Below are 19,418 nucleotides of genomic sequence, written 5' to 3'. Positions count from 1 at the left end.
TTCAGTACCTGTCAGAATTGGGGGAGAGGGCTGTGGGCAGGGAACAGAACTAGAGAGCTCTGCTCCTGGCTGCCTTCGGCTGCCATATTCATATATGGAAACCCAGAAACAACAAGGATTTGATCACTGAAGGAACTCTGTGTTGGCAGCGTATCTCTAAAATCATTGAGCTCTTAATCACATTAAAATCAGCTGAAGGAATTTGTCAGCCTCTCAGTTTACAGTTAAAATGACTATCTAATGATCTAAGGTGGACTGATTCCCTCCTGTGTAATCATTAAATACCGATCAGTGCAATTTGTTTCCTCTTTCAAGAACAAGTCATCTATCTGTTGTACATTACTTAGACTCTTTAATGCTTAGGTATGAAAACCTAAGATTGCAAATATTAGTTATGAAAAAGAATTCATGTGAGGTTTGGGTAGTGTGAAAATTTTTGTCCTGAAAGTATAGAACATCAGGACTAAGAATCCTGGTTTACATAAAATCTACCCCCTGTTTCTCATTAGACAATGAAAAATTAATGTTGCACCTTGAGAGTATTAAGTATTTTTTTCATACAAACCCTATCAGAGGATGCCAGAAACTCATTTTCACGTACACACTTCAATTCCTCTGCTGATTCTGAGGCTGGAAGAGAGAAACACAAATTGCTGGCCATTGGAAGAATCCCCCTGGAGATTCCACAATGATAATGTTAAGTTAAAATTGAATTAAGTTGGCATTCAGAGCTTTATTCTCACAAAGAATACCCTATGGATTTTCTGTTCTTTCTTGTCTGCTCATTTCCTTTCCCCTCTTTCTCTTCCTAATACATACACTTGAAATAAAGATAGTCCTTTATATTTTCACTTTAAAAATAAATTTTTACTATTGAAGGCATTTGAAGTACAGAAACCTTGTTTATAAGATATTTCACAAATTCTGTAAGTTTTTGAATGCCTCCTAAAAATGAGTACATATGTTACTTTGGAAGAACATACTCTCTGAGGCAATAAAATATCAAGCTTTATTCTATCTCTGTTCATCTAATCTAGGATTCATAGAATTCTAGAATTCTCTTATTTGGAAGAGACCTTAAATGGCAACTAGTTCAGCCTCACAATGCAATGTTAGAACCTTCACTATGATAACTCTGACAGGTTCTCCTTAAATACATTTTAAAAAGGAGAGGGACAGGGAGCCCATGGTTTAGATCAGACCGTATTTGGGTTTAGTGCTCTATTTAGGGTGTCACATTTTAAGAAGGCATATTGACCAACCAGACGGTGACCAAGAAGGTAGTCAGAAAATTATTCTATAAGAAGCAGTTGAAGCAGCTGGAGGGATTTAGTTCAAGAAGAGACCAAACGACTATCTGTTAGGAGTATCTAGAAAAATCTTGTACTGGGAAGGAGGCAGAATAAATTATCCCGTCCAATTTCAATATGGTTATTCTTCCTTGTCCTGCTGTACTTACTATTTTTAGGGAGCTTCCAATATTAAGGACTCCCACATGTCTGGGACACTCATCCAGTGGTATGGTTACACCGCCATTATTGGTGGGGTTTAGTGTGTAGTGATCTCTGGATCAGAGTGCTAAAGTCATCAGAACCAAGGAGATTCCTGCCCGCCAAGAGTAGCTCCCCTTGCCACTCAGCCTTCCTAGCCCATTACTGAGCATCCTATCTAGAGCCTGAGTGCCCAGCCAAAGAGAAGAAGAAAGGCAAAATGAGGGTCTTGAAGTCCAACTGCTGGGATTCGACTCGTGACTGCTATTAACCTGCTGTATTAATCCCTTGTTCCTCAGTTTCTCCATTTGTTATATGGAGGTAATAATAGTTTCTAGCTCAGGTAGTTGCTGTGTAAACAAGTTAATACACATAATGCACTTAGAACATTGCTTAGTACATAGAAAGTGCTTTTATATCTTCTGTGTCATTTTAACCTGAAGACAGCTCTGTGAGGAAGCCAGTGCTATTGTTGCCCATCTCCTTCCCCCCATTACAGAGATTGTGAGTTAAAGACATATTAATACATTAAACAGTCTTAGATGATAGGAGTAGTGTCATGTTTATTAAAGGAGAGTAGTAGTCCTGATGTGGTCTACTATGATGAGACCATATCTGTGGTTAGGTGTGTTTATCTCTGCACTGTGCTTTAAAGAACCACTGACCAAGAGGCCCTGGACCAGAGGGCAAGACTCATAATGGGAGAGAAAACAAATTACTAGAAGAGGATGTAGTAATATATAATCTATAAAAGAGACAAGTTAGAGGAGATATAGTTTTTGAGAAAGGAGTAAATAAAATCGCTTTTTTGTTTCATCTCTACTTTGGTTTGTCAATTTTCATTCTCCAGAAGATTTCTCTTTTAAAGTCTCTTTGTACTAGTCCAAGAATTAAGAAACTTCAAGGAGACTGTCTGAGCTTCATTATGGTAGTACTTAAAATATTCCTTCAAAGGACAGGCATCAGCAATGAGATATATTTATTTCCATGGACTCATGCCCATATTGATTCTCTAGCTTTTAATTTGTTTAGGTTCTGATCTAAGTATCACTGTCTCAAAGAGCTTCTAAGCTCTTTGCTTCTTAGCAGATTAATCATGTCTCTGTGCCTGATAGAAATTTAATAAAGCTGATTATGTGTTTATTGTATTTTCCTAGGAATTTTCTTTTAATGGCTGATGTAGTATTTGTAGAAGGGAAATACTGATCTATCTTAACCGAATGATAGCTTCAAATGAGATATGTTGTAATAAGATAGAGCAAAAGTAGAACAACATAAATATCAATTTATAGGCAATGGGTGAATAATTACGGTACAGCCACACAACAGAAATACTGTCCGGCCATTACAAAAAATAAGATAGACAGACATGTACTAACATTAAGAGTAAAAAAGCAAATTGCAGAAGAATATAATACAATCCTATTTGTGACAAAAACAGTAACAAAAAGAACTCAGAGGAAAAACAAACACGTTCTGTACATGGAAAAATATCTCAAATGATACTTGTGCAACTATAAATAGTGATTACTTTTGGGAAGGGGGGGCTTGTTGAGCTGGAAGTAAAAATGGAACCTTTTACTTTATATTACAGTATTTTTTGTATTATTTGGATTTTTAGAGGGAATGTATTAACTTTATAATCTAAAAAGGAAGTCTGTTGGGGAGAGAATGGTAAATAAATGTAAATCAATTGATAATTGAGACCAGTTAAAACTGAGAAAATACATGTACAATACCCCATTTTTGAAGCCAGACCTGGATGCAAAAAGATGGAGGAAATTAAAAAAAAAAAATTATAAAGATGGTGTGTAGGACTCATGAGTTCAGAGAGGTAGTACTTGCAAAACTGATGGTACATTGAAGCAGTCTCACTACTAAAAGTAGAATATACAGACGTAATATGTACTATATTAAGTATATAGGACTACCTATGAAATATTCTCGCCAAAAAAGTTTTATTTGAAGGAAGAAAGTTAACTTCCAATTTACAAGAAATACAGAAGATACCAGTTAAACATTCACACAAGAGAGGTAATAGACAACTTACAGTTTCTTCAACAAGTACTGTGAAAAAAAAAAAATAAGAAAAGGTGAAGACTGTTATAGATTAGAGAGACTTTAAGGCACAGTAACCAGATGTATGGATCCTGATTCCAGCAAACCAACTTTAAAAAGACAGTTATTGAGACAATCAGGAAATTTGAATATTGACATGGGCTTTAGATGTTAACAAGGTTTTACCACTTTTGTTAGATGTGATAGTAACATTGGAGTTTTGATGGAAAGTGTCCATAATTTTTAAAGGCATCTTAGAACCATGTAGAAGTGAATAGTCACAGTGTCTTGCATTTGCTTCAGAATACTTAAAGGGGAAAAATAAAACAAAAGAGGTACCAGAAGACAGTGTAACAAAGTCTTAATGATTACTGATTGTTGAATCTGGGAGATGACAACATGGTGGTTCTATATTTCTTTAAAGTCATAATAAAGCAAAGGTTTCATGTTCAAGTGCTGAAAAGATTGTGAAATTTTATCCTATAAAACCATTTTGCAATTGCACCTGTGGAGCACAAGTCTGGAGGAAGAATTTGAATAGTATTGTTGAGCTTGTATGGAACTGAGAAAGACTACACTTGGAGTCTTTTGAAGAAATGAATGACAAAAAAATTATCATCTTTTATTTCTTGAGTCAACCTCTCAGTAGGATTCTTCTCTTAATTTGGTGAAGTAATAGGTCTTATTCAAAATGCACATGTTTACGTATACACAATTTCTGATTCAGGACAGTTCCAGAACCAAGAAACTCATTTAGCATTAAGTCTGGCTAGAGTAGGGTGACCAGCGAGCCCAGTGTGCCTGGGATCAGTGGGTTTCCCAGGACCAGGAAAGTACTAGGCAAACCAGGAAACGTTGGTCACCATAGTCTGGAAAGTCCCAGAGGATTTGATCTAGCCCAACTTGAACCCTCATCTTAAAGAAAAACAAAATGCACTGTACATTACAGTTTAGACAGCTCTCTGATGACTTACAGCATAGCTTCACAGTTGTAGTTTTATTCTTTCCTGGGGAATGCATCGAACATCACACATGCCTGTGTTGAAATGTCAGTGTAAATCTTTCACACAAATTTAAAGTCATATTCACCATGTTGGATTATCCATGTCTTCCGTTGCCCTTTAGTAATGTAAATCAAACACTGACAATGACTTTCATTCATGCATTTTTTCTTTAGTACTCTATTTGAGGGCCTATGCTAAGCCTTTGAAACAAAATTAAGATAAGTTCTCTTTTCTCAATGAACTCACAGTGAATTAGAGGAGACAGACACAAAGTAAAGAACTATGTTATTTCACAATAAGTGCTACGGTAGAAGATTGTGGCAAGTAGTTTGAGGACCAATCTTTTGTATTTTTTTTTTTTTTGCAAAACATATTGTCCAAAGTCAGAACAAGAGGAAAGGTGATAATTATTTGGAGTATTAGTATTTTATAATCTTATTTTAAAATCTTGTTCAAGGAATGCCCCAAAGTTTATATTTCATAAAAACAGAATAATAAGTCTTAAGGGATTAGAAATTAATTTTTACATTTTATACTTTTTAGATGAAAAGTGTTACAGAGGTTGGGCTAGTCCCACTATATGGTAGTTATTAGCTTGGAAAACTTCCCCAACCCTATCAGACCAAGGAACCCTTTCCTCCCTTACCCAGCAGTCATTTATGACGTAGCAAGATGTGTTTTGTGTTAAAATATAAATGCTAAAATTCCATTGGCATTAGATATGTAATAATACATCTAGACATATGGATAGTTGTCATCAATTTCTTTCCTCTGTAGAAATAAAAAAGATGTAGAAATTAATTTTTATATTCTAGGCACATAACAATATGTAAGTCTTTCAAAGCTGATAGCTACATTGCGCATCCATAAGAATTTTTTATTTTGATATTAATCCTCAGGAATATTTTGCCTTACATTATTATTTGGACTCATTAAGAAGTCATATATGAAATTATAGTGGAAAAATATTTTGTTATTAGCTTTTAATTCTTTCAGAAGTTACTTCACTTAGTACAATCTAATTCTCAGTGGTTCCAAATAACTAATAATTGTGGCGTTTGAGCTGAGTGAAGTGAGGTGGAGTGAACAAAGGGGAGCAAATTAAAAGATGAGGTCACAAAGTTGGGGGGACATAGAGCAGATTGTTTATGGCCTTCTAGATCATTATAAGGACTTAGTTTTTATTTAGAGTGAGATGAACCACTGAGAGATTTTGAGCAGAAGACTGGTATATTTAGCTTATATTTGAACGGGACTGCTCTGCTACTATGTTGTATTACTCTGAGGAGATTATGCTAGAAGCAAGGAGATCACATAGAAGGCTGTTGCAACCAACCAGCTGAAAGAGGGTAGTGGCTTAGACCAGGCTGGTGATAGATGTGGTGAGAAGTGATTGGATTCTGGATATATTTCCAACAGAAATAGTCTAATGGGGTAAGCGTAGCATGTGAGAGAAATACAGCAATCAGGAATGACTCCCAAAGTTTTTAGCCTGAGTAACTAAAAGGATGTGGAGTTGCCTTTAACAGAAGAAATTCTGCAGAGTAGTTTTTAAGGGCAACACTAAGAGCTCAGTTTGGGGCATGATACACATGAGATGTCTGCTGCTTATCCACATGGTGATGTCAAGTAGGCAGCTGGATTATCAGAGTCTGAAGGTCAGCAAAGAAGACTAGGCCAGAGATATAACTGAGGAGTAGTCAGTTTAGGGATGTTGGTTAAAGCTACCAAGGGAGTAACTATAGACAATGAAGCAAAAAGTTTTGAGGACAGAGTCTTGAATGTGAAGAAAATGAGTAGCCAGCAAAGACTGGGAAGGACTGACCAGCTAGGTAGGAGGAAAATCAGGAGTATGCAAGGAGGAAAACATTTCAAGGAGGAGGAAGTGATCAGTTATGTCAAATAATGCTTATAGGTCAAGTAAGGTAAGGACTGATAAGTGACCATTAAGAAATAACATCCAAGTGTGTCAGCTACTAAATAAGGTAAAAATAAGTAGCAACTACCATTTGTTGAGCTTTTCCTATGTGATAAATTCTGTAATATATCCTTTTTACAGTTATCTTTAATCCATAAAACATTCCTGCATGGTAGGGATTATAATTCCCACTTTACAAATACTGGAAGCAGAGGCTCAGAGACATTAAGAAATTAGCCCAAAGCCACATACCTAGTAAATTTTCCAAAGCCAGAATGCAAAACCAAGATTGAAAAGCCTTTATTCATTTCCTTATGTTGTACTCTCTGAACGTATGTTAAAGTTGCTTCCACAGCTTTGTACAAGGCTTGTCAATGGTTACTATTTTAGCTATGCCGTGTATGTATTTGTATGTATAGGAGTAAAGCTACTATTATGCTTTATATTGTACTGCAAATCTACATCATAAAAGGCAAAAATAGATAAATTCAAGTTGTTTTTTTTCTTATAGCCTGAATCTAAGAAGAAAACTTTGAATTATGGGACTTCTTTAAATGACTTTTGTCTGTAAACATTTTATAATACGAAAATATTAGTGATAATATTTCTCTTAGAGCAGATTAATATTTATTTAGATAGAGTTTTTGTATTTACACTTGTTCTATACTTTACTACTCTACTTGTTTGTTTTTTAAAATGTTCCCAACAAAAACATCTGTTTTTAGAATAAATCTGAGGTGTACAAACTGGCGGTGATTGCTGTCCTCTGTGTACTGATGTCTTAAGCATTTGATTCTTGTGTTTAATAGTTTATAACCACCGTCCAAAACATGTGTGAGTTTTTTACAAATCGGTCTGCTTTATTTATCCAAAACTGAAATTACACTCTGTTAATTATCCTAGCAATTAGAAAATTACTTTTATCATTGCTTTGCCATTTTGGCAATTGAGGTATAAATTTGGCACTAGATAGTAGCTATTCAGTAAGTTTAGTCCTAAGCTACATGGTTTCATTTGCTTTGTATTAGGACACAGCATTTGGTAAATAACAGTTATAAATTTTTTTTGTGGAGTGTGAAAAACCTCTGGGCTCTTACTGGCATAAGCTTGATCAAATCATCCTTTGTCCTCAATTTGTCTGTACTTTTTCTCTTTGCATTCTGCCATTTTCTCAAATTTATTGCAAGCATTTTACTGATTTTTATGTGCCTTCTAGTGATACTATATGGGTTACATGATTAGCATTCACATTGGACTGATTACTTGGACAGTCTCGTCTCACTTGCTCTGCACTCACTCTTCCCTGTGAATTCATCACTCCCATGGCCTCGCTGCCCTTATTCAGATGCCGCTGCCACTTTGCTAACTGACACTGTCATTATCTCTCTCCTGGATTAGTCCTGTAGCCTCCTGTTCGGGTCTTTTCTGCCATCAGGTTTGCTCCCTCTCTGCAGTTTTATTCTCCATGTAGTAACTAAAGTGGTCTTTCCAAAACTCCAATTTTTATAATTTTCTGCTTCACTTAGCCACTGGACTTTTTTTTTTTTTTTTTTTTTTAGTTTCTCAAATACACCATGTCCACAGGGTATTAACATGTATTTTCACACTGCCTGAACAAAATTTCTCAGTCTTTTGCCTCAATGATTTCTCAGTTTATCCTCGAGTCTGAGCTCAGAAAGCAGTTCTTCTGAGAATCTTCTCTGGCCCCATTTCTTTCTGCTCGCCTCCAGCATGATTTAGGTGTACACATCCTCTAGCTGTCCCTGGCGTCCTGACCTTCCTTCCCTTTGTCACACTCTGTTGTACTGCCTGCTTCTCTAGTTACTTGATTCCTCAGAAACTAGACTTCTGTTTCCTCATCCTTTGTCCTTCTGAATAAAGAATTAGTTTCTATGCATTTCCTTTAGGGACTCTGTGTGGTTTTGAGGAAGTAGATCCAAAGGGCAAAGAAATGATTGACCTTTTCTTATTTATTAATACCACACTATCCTTCATGCCTAACATGGTAGATGCTAAAATACAGCTACATGGTAGATGCTAAAATAGCTTAAGTAAATGCCAGAGATGACCAGATTTGTTTTAGTCTTACCCTCTCCTGAATTCTAGTCCTATATTTATAGCTCTTTCTCTCTCTGACATTGCCACTAGGATATCATACAGGCATTTTAAATTCAGTAAACCCAGACCTCAAATTCTTTTCCTCTGGGCTCTCCTGCCTTCCCCTCCCTCCTTTTCTTTGCTTTCATTTCTTCTTTTCTCCTGTCATTGATATTTCCCCACTGGAAACTGCCATATCCCTCCCTACTGGTATCAGTCAGTTTTCAGATTCTATCAATTTTGCTTCCCAACAGTTTTTGAAACTCACCCCTTAATGTCATTTTCTTCACAGGCACTTTATTTCAGGCTTCCTGCCACTTTCTAGCTTGTTAATTACAGAACCTTCTAATTTACTTGAGTTATATAAATTTCAACAGCTTAGAAACTAAATACATCATTATTTTCAAAGCATTGTAAATAATTCTCACTCTTAAATGATTTGAAAATATTTGCAAACAAGGTAAATTTTTTTATGTTTTTGCCCCTTTAGATATGCTATTACCATGGTTCCATATGTATTCATTCATTTAGGGACTTTGTTCATTTTCAGGAATAAGAACTTGAAATTATTGAATCAATTATGTACAAATAAAATTGTATAAAACATACTTAGTATGAAAAAGGAGAATCTTTTTGTTCATAAGCAATAAAGATGCCACTCTTTTATGTAATATGAAATGTCAGCTGTGTGCTGTCAGAGCTTGCTGGCTTACTGACTAGTCATCCAAGACAGTCACTATCTCTGGGGGAAGCTTTACTGCAATGTGAAGTCCAACTCAGTCCAGAAAAGTGGGCCAAGATGGAGTAAGAGGGACTCAATTTATCTTCTTTCCTGAAACAGTAAGAAAAATAAACAAAATATGTGAAACAATGGTTTTCAGACATTGGATATCAAGCAGTATGTGGCAGGGATCCCTGAGACAAGAGCAAATCAGATGAGCTGTGCAGTTGCTCCAGCTCACTGCCTCAAAAGAATTTCCAGACCGTAATGCATGGAGAGGAAGCCCAGGAGGAACCTAATCTTCTCCCTGAGTTGAGGAGATGAAACTGGGAGTTTGGGGAAACTAAGGTAGTGAGAGTCGGCAAGGCAGAGGACCAGGTAAGGAGATCTACCCCAAGGGTCCCCTTACGGTCTTAGGCTAAGTACTAATTAACAGATGTCTAAGGAAACTACGTGAGGCTGATTAAAGAACCACCAAAAAGGATCTGAGGTAATAAGCCTAGGAACTCACAGAATCTGTGCTAGTTTCTGTTGCCACCAGCCAGAGTGGAAAACCCTCATAATCCATTGGGAGTCATAGAAGGACAGCGCCTCAGTGATAGGGGAAAATTCTTCCTGTACTACAGGCTGCTCTAGTCCTGCCTAACAAAGCCTAAAAGTAAGCTTTGAAATCAACCTAACATATGTGTAACTGAAATCTCTGGAGGAGAGAATAATGGGAGAGGGAGCAGAAAAAATATTTGATGAAATAATAGCTAAAAGTTTTCTAAATTTAGTGAAAACTGTACAGGTCTAAGAAGCACAGCAAGCCCCAAGCAGACACACACACACACACACACACACACACACACACACACACACACACACACACATCACATGAAGAAAACTATACCAAGGTACATCATAATCAAGTTGCTTAAGGTCAGTGATAAAGAGAAAATATTAAAGTATCCAAAGGAAAAATACATGTTCAAAGGAACAAAAATAAGGATGATGGCAGATTACTAGTCTTTAAACACTGCAAGCCAGTTAAAAACAGCAGAGCTACATCTTTAAAATATTAAAAGAAGGCAAAAAAAAGTTAAACTTCATTTTCCAGCAAAAGTTTCTTTCTAAAGTGAAGGTAAAATAAGAGTCCTGAGAGTAACTTGATATTCCCTGGAGGTATCATTTGTAAGAACATTTGACATGTTATCTGAAAGCAGAAACTTGCTGTGCTATTTGATGATACAAAAATTTTAATTGTCTATTTTTCTGTAGCAGTTTACATGATACAAGTGTTTATATATGAGAGAAAACTTTGCAGTAGTTTCCCCTTATCCTCCCTCCAGGGATACATTTCAAGACCCCTGAGGGATATCTGGAACTGAAGATAGTACAGAACCCTGTATAATTTTTCAAACCAACAGGGGTACTAAGTGACTAATGGGTAGTGTCTACAGTGTGTATGTGCTAGAGAAATGTCCCAGGCGGGACAGAGTGGGAGGAACAAGATTTCATCATGCTGCTCAAAATGTCACACAATTTAAAATGTATGAATTGTTGATTTCTGGAATTCTCCATTTAATATTTTCAGACCATAGTTAACAGTGGGTAACTCAAACCACAGAAAGTGATATTGCAGACAAGGGGGGGACTACTGTGTTTTCACAAGTTTTTGAGATAGCTAGGATGGGTGATTTTTATCCCTGTTTTATACATGAAGAAGTTGAGACACAGAGGTAGGATGACGTTCATAGGGTTTCATAAGATCCAGGAATATAATCAGGTTTCTTGACTTCCTATTCAGAACTCTCTTCTAATCAGAATGGTCTCTTGTTGATAGCTGTGCATTGCTCAAAATATTTTCTAAATTTAGAGACTGTCAGAATATACAAAATGTATGTAGTACCTTGAAAGCAGTAATAGATAGTACAGTATGGAGTAATTCTTTTATATCTTGATATTTGGAAAAGGTGAAGAGAATAAATAGAAAATCTTACTAAACTCCAAGTCCTCAAATAAAAGGCAGGAAAAATGAAAGAGAGTGCATTAAAGTATACTAGAGCCCGTGTGAAAAACTGTTATGGTATTTAAACTGTAAATTAGCAAAGGTAGAAAATTGCTTTGGTTGGAGTGAAATTTTTAATTAAAATGAAGTTATTTCTGATTCCTAAAAAAGGTGAGAAGTTTGATTATTTTAATTAACATCAAATTTTAGCAGAGAACCTTTTAATAACTGTTTAAATTAAAATGTGGCAGAAATTAGTTGGGAAGAAACTATATTTTCCTCTTGTATTTATACTAGGTATAATGTATATGATACATAAAATAGAAGAATTAAGTACTATCTTGGCATATTTCATTGCATCCCGTGTAGCAAATTAGTTTTGACCATTCCTGGCAGCCATACGGAATGAGTAGGATCCATTGTCCTTTTTGTTGCCACTACAGTTTCTTCAAATAGTTCTTCAGGGATGTTTTTCAATCTTTTCTATTAAAGAAATTTTGAGAGCTAGGTCTTCAGATAAGGTTTTATGGTAGAATTGGGATTTAAGAGTTAGAACTTCAAAGGAGAACGGTATTTAAGTAGAATGAGGAAGAATGTTTCCAGTTGTAGGGAATATGAACTCTGACAGGTCTTCTCAGAAGAGTGAGAATGGTTCACGTTGGAAAGAAATAAGCAATGATGCAGGATAGGCAGGGTAGGGCTTGATAACGGAAGGCCTTGACAAACAAGTAAGGGAAATGGATGGTGGCACTGAAGTTAGAGTAGACTCCCAAGGAGCATGAATTGTCTCTCATTCAGTTATGAAATGTGAGTTTTTTGGTATTTCAACCAAGTATTTTTTGTGTTAACTTTCGTTGTGTTTAAATCTGAATAAATAAATACAGCTTAAATAGCAAAGCAAGAATTTTTTTACCTGAAGAGGGGGTTGTGTTTTTCTTTCTCTTTTCTAGTCTACTCCTTTACATCTCGCAGCAGGCTACAACAGGGTTCGAATAGTTCAGCTACTGCTTCAGCACGGTGCTGATGTTCACGCGAAGGACAAAGGGTAGGTTTTCAGTTATCTCCTTTTAATGGTTTTGTTCATGGATTGTTATGCTTTGTTTTCATCTCATGCTCTGAAGGCTTTAAGCTCTATACAAAGTCATGTATTCCATGTATTACAACTTATGTAGCATTTTAAGAATGCTCACAGCTTTGATTTCAAACTTTATTTTCATGTGCCTATTGGTTAAGGATACTTCTCATAATAGTTCCCTAAATCAGTTTGATTTTATTGCAGTTCTATATTTGAAGTTGCAATTTGTTTTTCAATTGCAATCATTGTTTTTCAACTCTTAGGCTTCATTTTAGAAAGATAAATTGAAAACTGTGATAAGCCAGTAGTATAGCTATCATATTCATTAGATATTAAAGCATCAACCCTTATTAATACACCAAAATCATAAATATACAATATCTAATTTTTCTTTCTGATGAAATCTTGGACATCGAAGCCGAGAAAACCTAGAAGGTCCTTATGAAGGTTGATATGGGAGGGTAAAGGGTGGGAACCAAGAAAGCAATCATGTCATTTATTTTATGAAGAGGTGAACTTTAGAAAACTTCATATCAGTTTCCTGTGTAGTCTCTAGGGATATATGAGCATGGGGTCTGCTATCCTATGTGATGGGCTAACCTTTCTCATTGTCCCACCTGAAGATGTAAAAGATATTGACCCTACGACCCAGGTAAAGTAGATATGTTACACTCTTTGATTGACAGAGTAAAGAAGAGATGTCCCGGAGGAGGGTTTCTTTGACTTTGCCCCTCTCCAAGTCAAGAAACAGAAACAAACTCAGTACTTGCGACACTTATCAAAAGGAGAATTCATCCATTTCAAATCTGCTCTTTTTGGTGCTCTGTTTCTCTCTTGCCTGCATCAGGTTTTGTGCCATATGTGAATGGTGTCCCAATAGTATAGGGACATAAATGCCTGATGTTCTTGTACATCTCTGTTTCCTTGTGCATGTCTGAAAACAGATGGGTGTACAATAGGTGAGTCATCAAGAGAAGTACACCACAAAAAGGGGGTTTTTGACTCATTTAGAATACTTTGATTTACAAGTTATAATAGTTTGGATATTTAATTCTTATGCTAGAAATTACCGTGAAAGCGAATTAAAATGGTGGAATAGAATATTTCCATTCACTACTAATTAACATTTGCTTTTGTAAACACTTATTAATAATATATAAAGTATGCAATTATCAATTAGCACATGATATTCCTTTCACCTGAATGTTCTCTAATTGGTATTTTTATTATTATCTTTAAGGATTACATACAAAAAACAAGGTAAATCTAAAAGGTGTGAACATAAATTGTGCTTTGAATTTTCTTATTAAATACTTAAAAATATTTCTATATATAATTGTATTGGGATTTATTCGATTTTTGTTTCTTAGCACTTCATGGATAAATGACTATAAGTTGTTAGAAATTTAAGTATTTTAATTTGCCTTTTGTCATTTAGTGGACTTGTGCCTCTTCATAATGCATGTTCATATGGACATTATGAAGTCACAGAACTACTACTAAAGGTAAGAGAAATTCAAAATATTGAACATCATTTGCTTTTCCTTTTAAACTTATGACTTTTCATGTGTATTTTTGGCCACCTGAAAATCTTTTTAAGAGAATAAAAGAATTTTTAAAAATATCACCATCGCCTTAACATTTTTTAAAACATTCAACTTAATTTGAGCTGTTTTTCAGAGTGAAACTAGAGAAATTAAAACACTTATTCACATTTTTTAAAGTTATAACTGAAATTTACAATGCAACAAATGTTTTCTGAGTTTTGTTTGATCCAGCAAAATGACGACTGACCTAAAACATTTTTTCTCACTTCAGCATGGAGCTTGCGTCAATGCTATGGATCTCTGGCAGTTTACTCCCCTGCATGAGGCTGCTTCCAAGAATCGTGTAGAAGTCTGCTCTTTGTTACTTAGCCATGGTGCTGATCCTACGCTTGTCAACTGCCATGGCAAAAGTGCTGTGGACATGGCTCCCACGCCTGAGCTCCGGGAGAGACTGACTTGTATGTATTTATATCCTAAAATCGATATTGCTTGTTGTAAATTAGAATATCTTTCTGTTGGGTTTTGTCTAATTTAAGTAATAACCTTCCATTTTTACAAGTGTGCTAGTTTATACTCCTGTGTTCTAACTGTACACTTAATTCCACAGGAATATTATCTACACACACTATATGTATGTGTGTGTATATATATATAGAGAGAGAGAGAGAGAGTTTATTTAAGCCTAATTCTAATTTGTGTGTTGAGGCTTTTTGTTTTTTGAAGGCTAATGAGGATGAGTCAATCCAACAACCATTTGTTGAGTGCTTACTATGTGCCAGACACCAGAAATACAGCAGTATAAAAACCAGAAAAAAAAAATCTTAGAGCTCACAGAGCTTATATTCTTGTGCCATTGATAATAATAGATGATGTCTAACATTATTGAGCACTGGTTATTTCCCAAGCCCTGCAAGGTTGCACAATCATGTTTTTATTTATGTGTGTTATGGCCCACGTGTAATCACTTGCCCAAATTTAAGTGAGATATTTTTTATGATTTGGTGGAAGTAATCTTCCAAATACTGATATATATTACTAATATATATATGTATGCAAATTTTTTTAAATAAACTTTTGTTTTAGAATAGTTTTAGATATATAGAAAATTTATGAAGGTTAGTACAGAGAGTTCCCATATACTCCATATGCAGTTTCCCTCATTATTAACACTTTACATTAGTATAGTACATTTGTCACAATTAATAAACCAGTACTGTTACATCATTAAAGTCCAAACTCTATTCAGATTTCCTTAGTTTTTGCCTAAAGTCCTTTTTCTGTTCCAGGATCTGATTCAGAATACCACATTACGTATAGTTGTTACTTACAATACTGAAATATATTTAATTCTACATGTGGTCATTTCTGGTTTAAATATAGATGTCACCTGCCTAATTTTTAACTTGTCCCATGGTTTGTATTCTCTCTTACATTTAGGATTCTAAGAATCAGATAACACCTAAGAAAATCTTTGCTAAATAATAACTTATGGAAAAAAGCATAGTCAAAGTGATGCTAGCATCATTTATGTCTAAACTGGTTTTAAACTAGTTTATGTTAAAACAGAGAGTTCCTCACAATTTTGATCTTGTTTAAGTGGAAATTTGAACTCATTTTGACATTCAGATGGGTGACATCTGTAGATGAAAGGCCGACACAAACCAAATTCTAACTGGGCAGTTACACCTGTCTTTGTAATGAATACTTTTAGAAGTTTGTTTATTCACTCCCAGCCAGGTGTCTCTTGCCACTTGCCATCATGCATTATATAGTTCACTTTTCTATTTGTACATTCTTTCTAGTGAATTTTTAATTCTTAAGGATAAAGATGTTTAGTTTTATTTTTCTTTATCGTAACACCTATATAATTCCTTGTTACCTAATAAAAATGTATGATGGTATTTGTGTTTGGGCCTGTATCTACCTCCCCCCAGCATAGCATACATAGTGCATTGCTTACACCCTGTGCTCAGCAAGTTTATTGAAGTGAATTTGGCTCAACTCAAAACTCATTATTTTATCTTTTTCTAATTTCCTTTTTCTAGTTTATACACTGGCTCAGCTTAATCTCCCTATGTCATCATTTGACATTTTTTCCTTTCAACCATTTTGCAAATTATGAATACCATTGTATTTTACTAGTCTGTCTAATTCAAATGTAGACATTAAAATTTAATCTAAATTTGTGTAGTTTTATGAAGGGAACAGTTCCCTGATTACTTTCCAGCCTTCTCAGGATCTCCTTTGTTTTATTAAGTGAGATTCTACCAATGAATTATTTGAAGAAAAGGAAGCTTTCACAATTAAAGAATTCTTTTCAAGAAAATTATACAGGAAACAAAAATAATATTTTGATCATATCCATGGTTATTGCATTTTCACCACAGATGGGTTTTTTTGTTCTTATCTGTTTTTTTTAATTTGTTATTTTTATGAAGCCCAATGAACAAGATAGTTTGGGTTTCAGTCTTGTTTCAAAATATGTTTAGAGGGAGAGTTTTAGGTATTTTATAAATATTAACTTTTCAGAATAAGTTTGAGTAATTTGCAATTTTACCACTTTTTTATCACCTTCCTTGAAGTTTTAAAAACAAACTTTTATGTAACCTTTGCATTTAGAAGTTTAGAAGGACAATTACATACTTGATACATTTTTCATTCTCTGGGTAATTTTTTTAATCTTCAGTATTCTTCAATAAAATATTTTAAATTTGAAAATCAATTTGGGTAGAAATCTTTATCTTTTTTCTAAAGAGCAAAGATAAGGAATATTTTATTTACTGTTATTTGGGAAAATGCCATGCTGTGTAATTGTATTATTGCATCATAATTCCTTAATTTCCTTATTACTGCAGTCTTATTGTTTATGGTTTTCATAAATTTGCCCATTTAATTTTCTTCTGAACATGAAAGAATGCATAAGTGAAAAGGTAGAAATGCTTTTATCTCTTTGACATAAATAGAATAATTGTCATTAGTGAAAGGCCAGTATGATTTGCATTAGGTTTAAATTTCTCTAGACTGATGACCCTAGCAGTTGTCTGACTCCTGCCCCTTCTATATAGCAGTTTATAATTCTCACTTCATATATCCCTAATTTTATCATTACAGTGAAAATCTATAATTTTGTTATTCAAATTTACTTTCATTTCACCTGACTTTCGTTTTTTATGTTTTGAAGTTTCAAAGTCCTATACTTTGAGCAATGATAAAGAACCACTAAATAAGAAGTTACATAAAAAATTTTTTTCCTGAACGTGCCATGACTTATTTTATAAATACTCAGCATCCATGGAACAAATATATGTTGAGTACCAGTCATAGGCCTAGCTCTGTGCTAGGTGATGAAATTACCATTACAAATATGACAGTGTGAGATGTCTTGTGATATGGCTAAGTGCAAGTGCTGTGGCCCTTGTAAGAAGAAATCCTAACCCCAATAATCAGGAAGGTCAGGAAGGCTTATCCAAAGTATCTAAACAGAGATTTTGAAAATATAGTAGTTAATAAGGCACATATGTGCGTGTGTGTGTGTGTGTGTGTGTGTGTGTGTGTGTGTGAGTGTCTGTCTGTCTTTTGAGAGAGAGAAGGGAATGTGATGAGGCCTTCAGAGGAGAAGAGAGAAAGGAAAAGAGGAAGGATACGGTACCATGCAGATACAAAGGCCTGAACGTGAGAGGGTCTGAAATTGTTAGGTAATATGTTAGGTCATACGTCATTGCCATTTGCTATGTTTTAGAACCGTTTTCAGCTTTTTGTTAATAAGTGGGCATATCAAAATGTAAGTCAAATTGAAAATAAGACATGCTTTTAATAAATAAGAATATTGGATTTTTATTCATGCAATCAGTTTGGATATAGCTTTTAAAAAATCACCTGCATATAAAAATAATGAAATATTAGTTGTTCTTTGAAAAATTTTCAAACTCCAAAACTTTTCTCATATTTCATTTCTTCCTTCCTCTGTCAAGACCTAATCACTATTCAAATTTTGGTGAATATTTCTCTAAATGTTTTTCTGTATTATTATTTGATTTAGTTATGGTGGCAATAATAGTAGCAAGAATAGTAACAATACAAATAAATGGGTCAACCTATTCTTTCTCTTTTGCTACTTAAATTTTCATTTAATAGTGTATACTTTCATGTCAGTAAATATAGATAGATCTATCTCTTTCATTTAAGAGCTGTAAAGTATTACAGTATATGTGTTCACAAATTATTTAAGAGGTTTCCTTTTGGTGGACATGTAGTTTGCCTGTTTTAAAACTGTGATGCAGTAAATATCTTTTTATGTGTATCTTTATGACTTCAGAGTATGAAACAGTCTTATTTTAGAGCATACATATTTCCAAATTTTTCATTAATCTACACCCTCATCCTTTGCATTTTTATCTTCATATTATCATATTGCTGCTGTTGCTAAGATAGAGAAATTTATAAAATCAATAATTTTCCAAAACTTATTTATAATCATGCTGAAGGTTTTTATAAATTTTAAATCTTTTTTTTATGTCAACTATTATTTCATTGACAGATGAATTTAAAGGTCATTCTTTACTACAAGCAGCCAGAGAAGCAGACCTAGCCAAAGTTAAAAAAACACTTGCTTTGGAAATCATTAATTTCAAACAACCACAGTCTCATGAAACAGCACTGGTAAGATTTTATTGTTAATCTGTTTTCTGGGTCTGTAATAATAGTGTAAGCACAAAATATGATTTTCATTTCAGAAACCTTTAAAGTAACTTTAGTATCTGAAATGCCAGGAATTTACATTTTAATGTTGGTTGCACTGATTTTTAAATTTGGTTCAGGGGATGATTCTTTTCATGGGTGAGAGACTAGACATTTGCTCAACCTTGATTTGGAGATTATTTTACCTTCGGCTTTACCTAAACTTATTATAACAAATCTACTTTTGTGGCCAGTGCTTTCATAAAATACAAGATGTGATTTTCCCAATAGAATTTTCTTTTTCTTGTGTTTGCTAGATAAGTACTATATTTCTTTCTATAGATTAAAGTGTGTTTTCAAAGATACTTGCATCATCCTTTTGAGCAATTGTATTCAAAGAACTGATTACATTCATGCTAGAAAAATGGTAAGATTATGAATTTTCTGTTTCATACTGTACAAATTATCCTTAAAACTATTCATGTTTTTTCTTTTAATGCACTTTCAGAAGGATTATTTTATTTTCTTTGTCATTGACTACCTTAAGGCTCAGATATAGGGTTGGTTAATGATTGCTCCTGAATTCAGAATGTAAGCATATGTAATACCTGTACCACAGACCTCTAAGTATGCTTCAGTTAATATTCTTACATATATCTGCCACAGAACGGTCAAATTTTAGTCAATATCTGCTGAAAACAACATTAAAAGATTCACCAAACTGAAATGAGCCAACTGTATGTTCACTTAAATGTATGTCTCCCAACTGGGGTTCAGATACATTCAGGCTACACAGCAGTATGCCAGGAGACACCCAGAATAAATCTCACCCCTTTTTTCA

At 34.5% G+C, this 19,418-nt stretch overlaps 1 protein-coding gene across 2 annotated transcripts in view; it reads left to right on the top strand.

The window, feature by feature from the left end:
• Window positions 1-19,418, top strand: part of TNKS (tankyrase) — a 162,365-nt gene that overhangs the window by 97,699 nt on the left and 45,248 nt on the right. For both annotated transcript variants that reach the window (XM_045535409.1, XM_045535408.1), the window contains exons 6-9: window positions 12,229-12,323; window positions 13,792-13,858; window positions 14,172-14,358; window positions 18,438-18,559. In XM_045535409.1, coding sequence (XP_045391365.1) covers window positions 12,229-12,323; window positions 13,792-13,858; window positions 14,172-14,358; window positions 18,438-18,559 — 471 coding nt within the window. The remainder of the gene's footprint in view (window positions 1-12,228; window positions 12,324-13,791; window positions 13,859-14,171; window positions 14,359-18,437; window positions 18,560-19,418) is intronic.

Source organism: Lemur catta, chromosome 22, assembly GCF_020740605.2.
Source record: "Lemur catta isolate mLemCat1 chromosome 22, mLemCat1.pri, whole genome shotgun sequence".
Lineage (NCBI taxonomy): Eukaryota > Metazoa > Chordata > Mammalia > Primates > Lemuridae > Lemur > Lemur catta.
The sequence above is the reverse complement of the archived record's forward strand: the minus strand, read 5'-3'. Positions and strand labels throughout refer to the sequence as shown.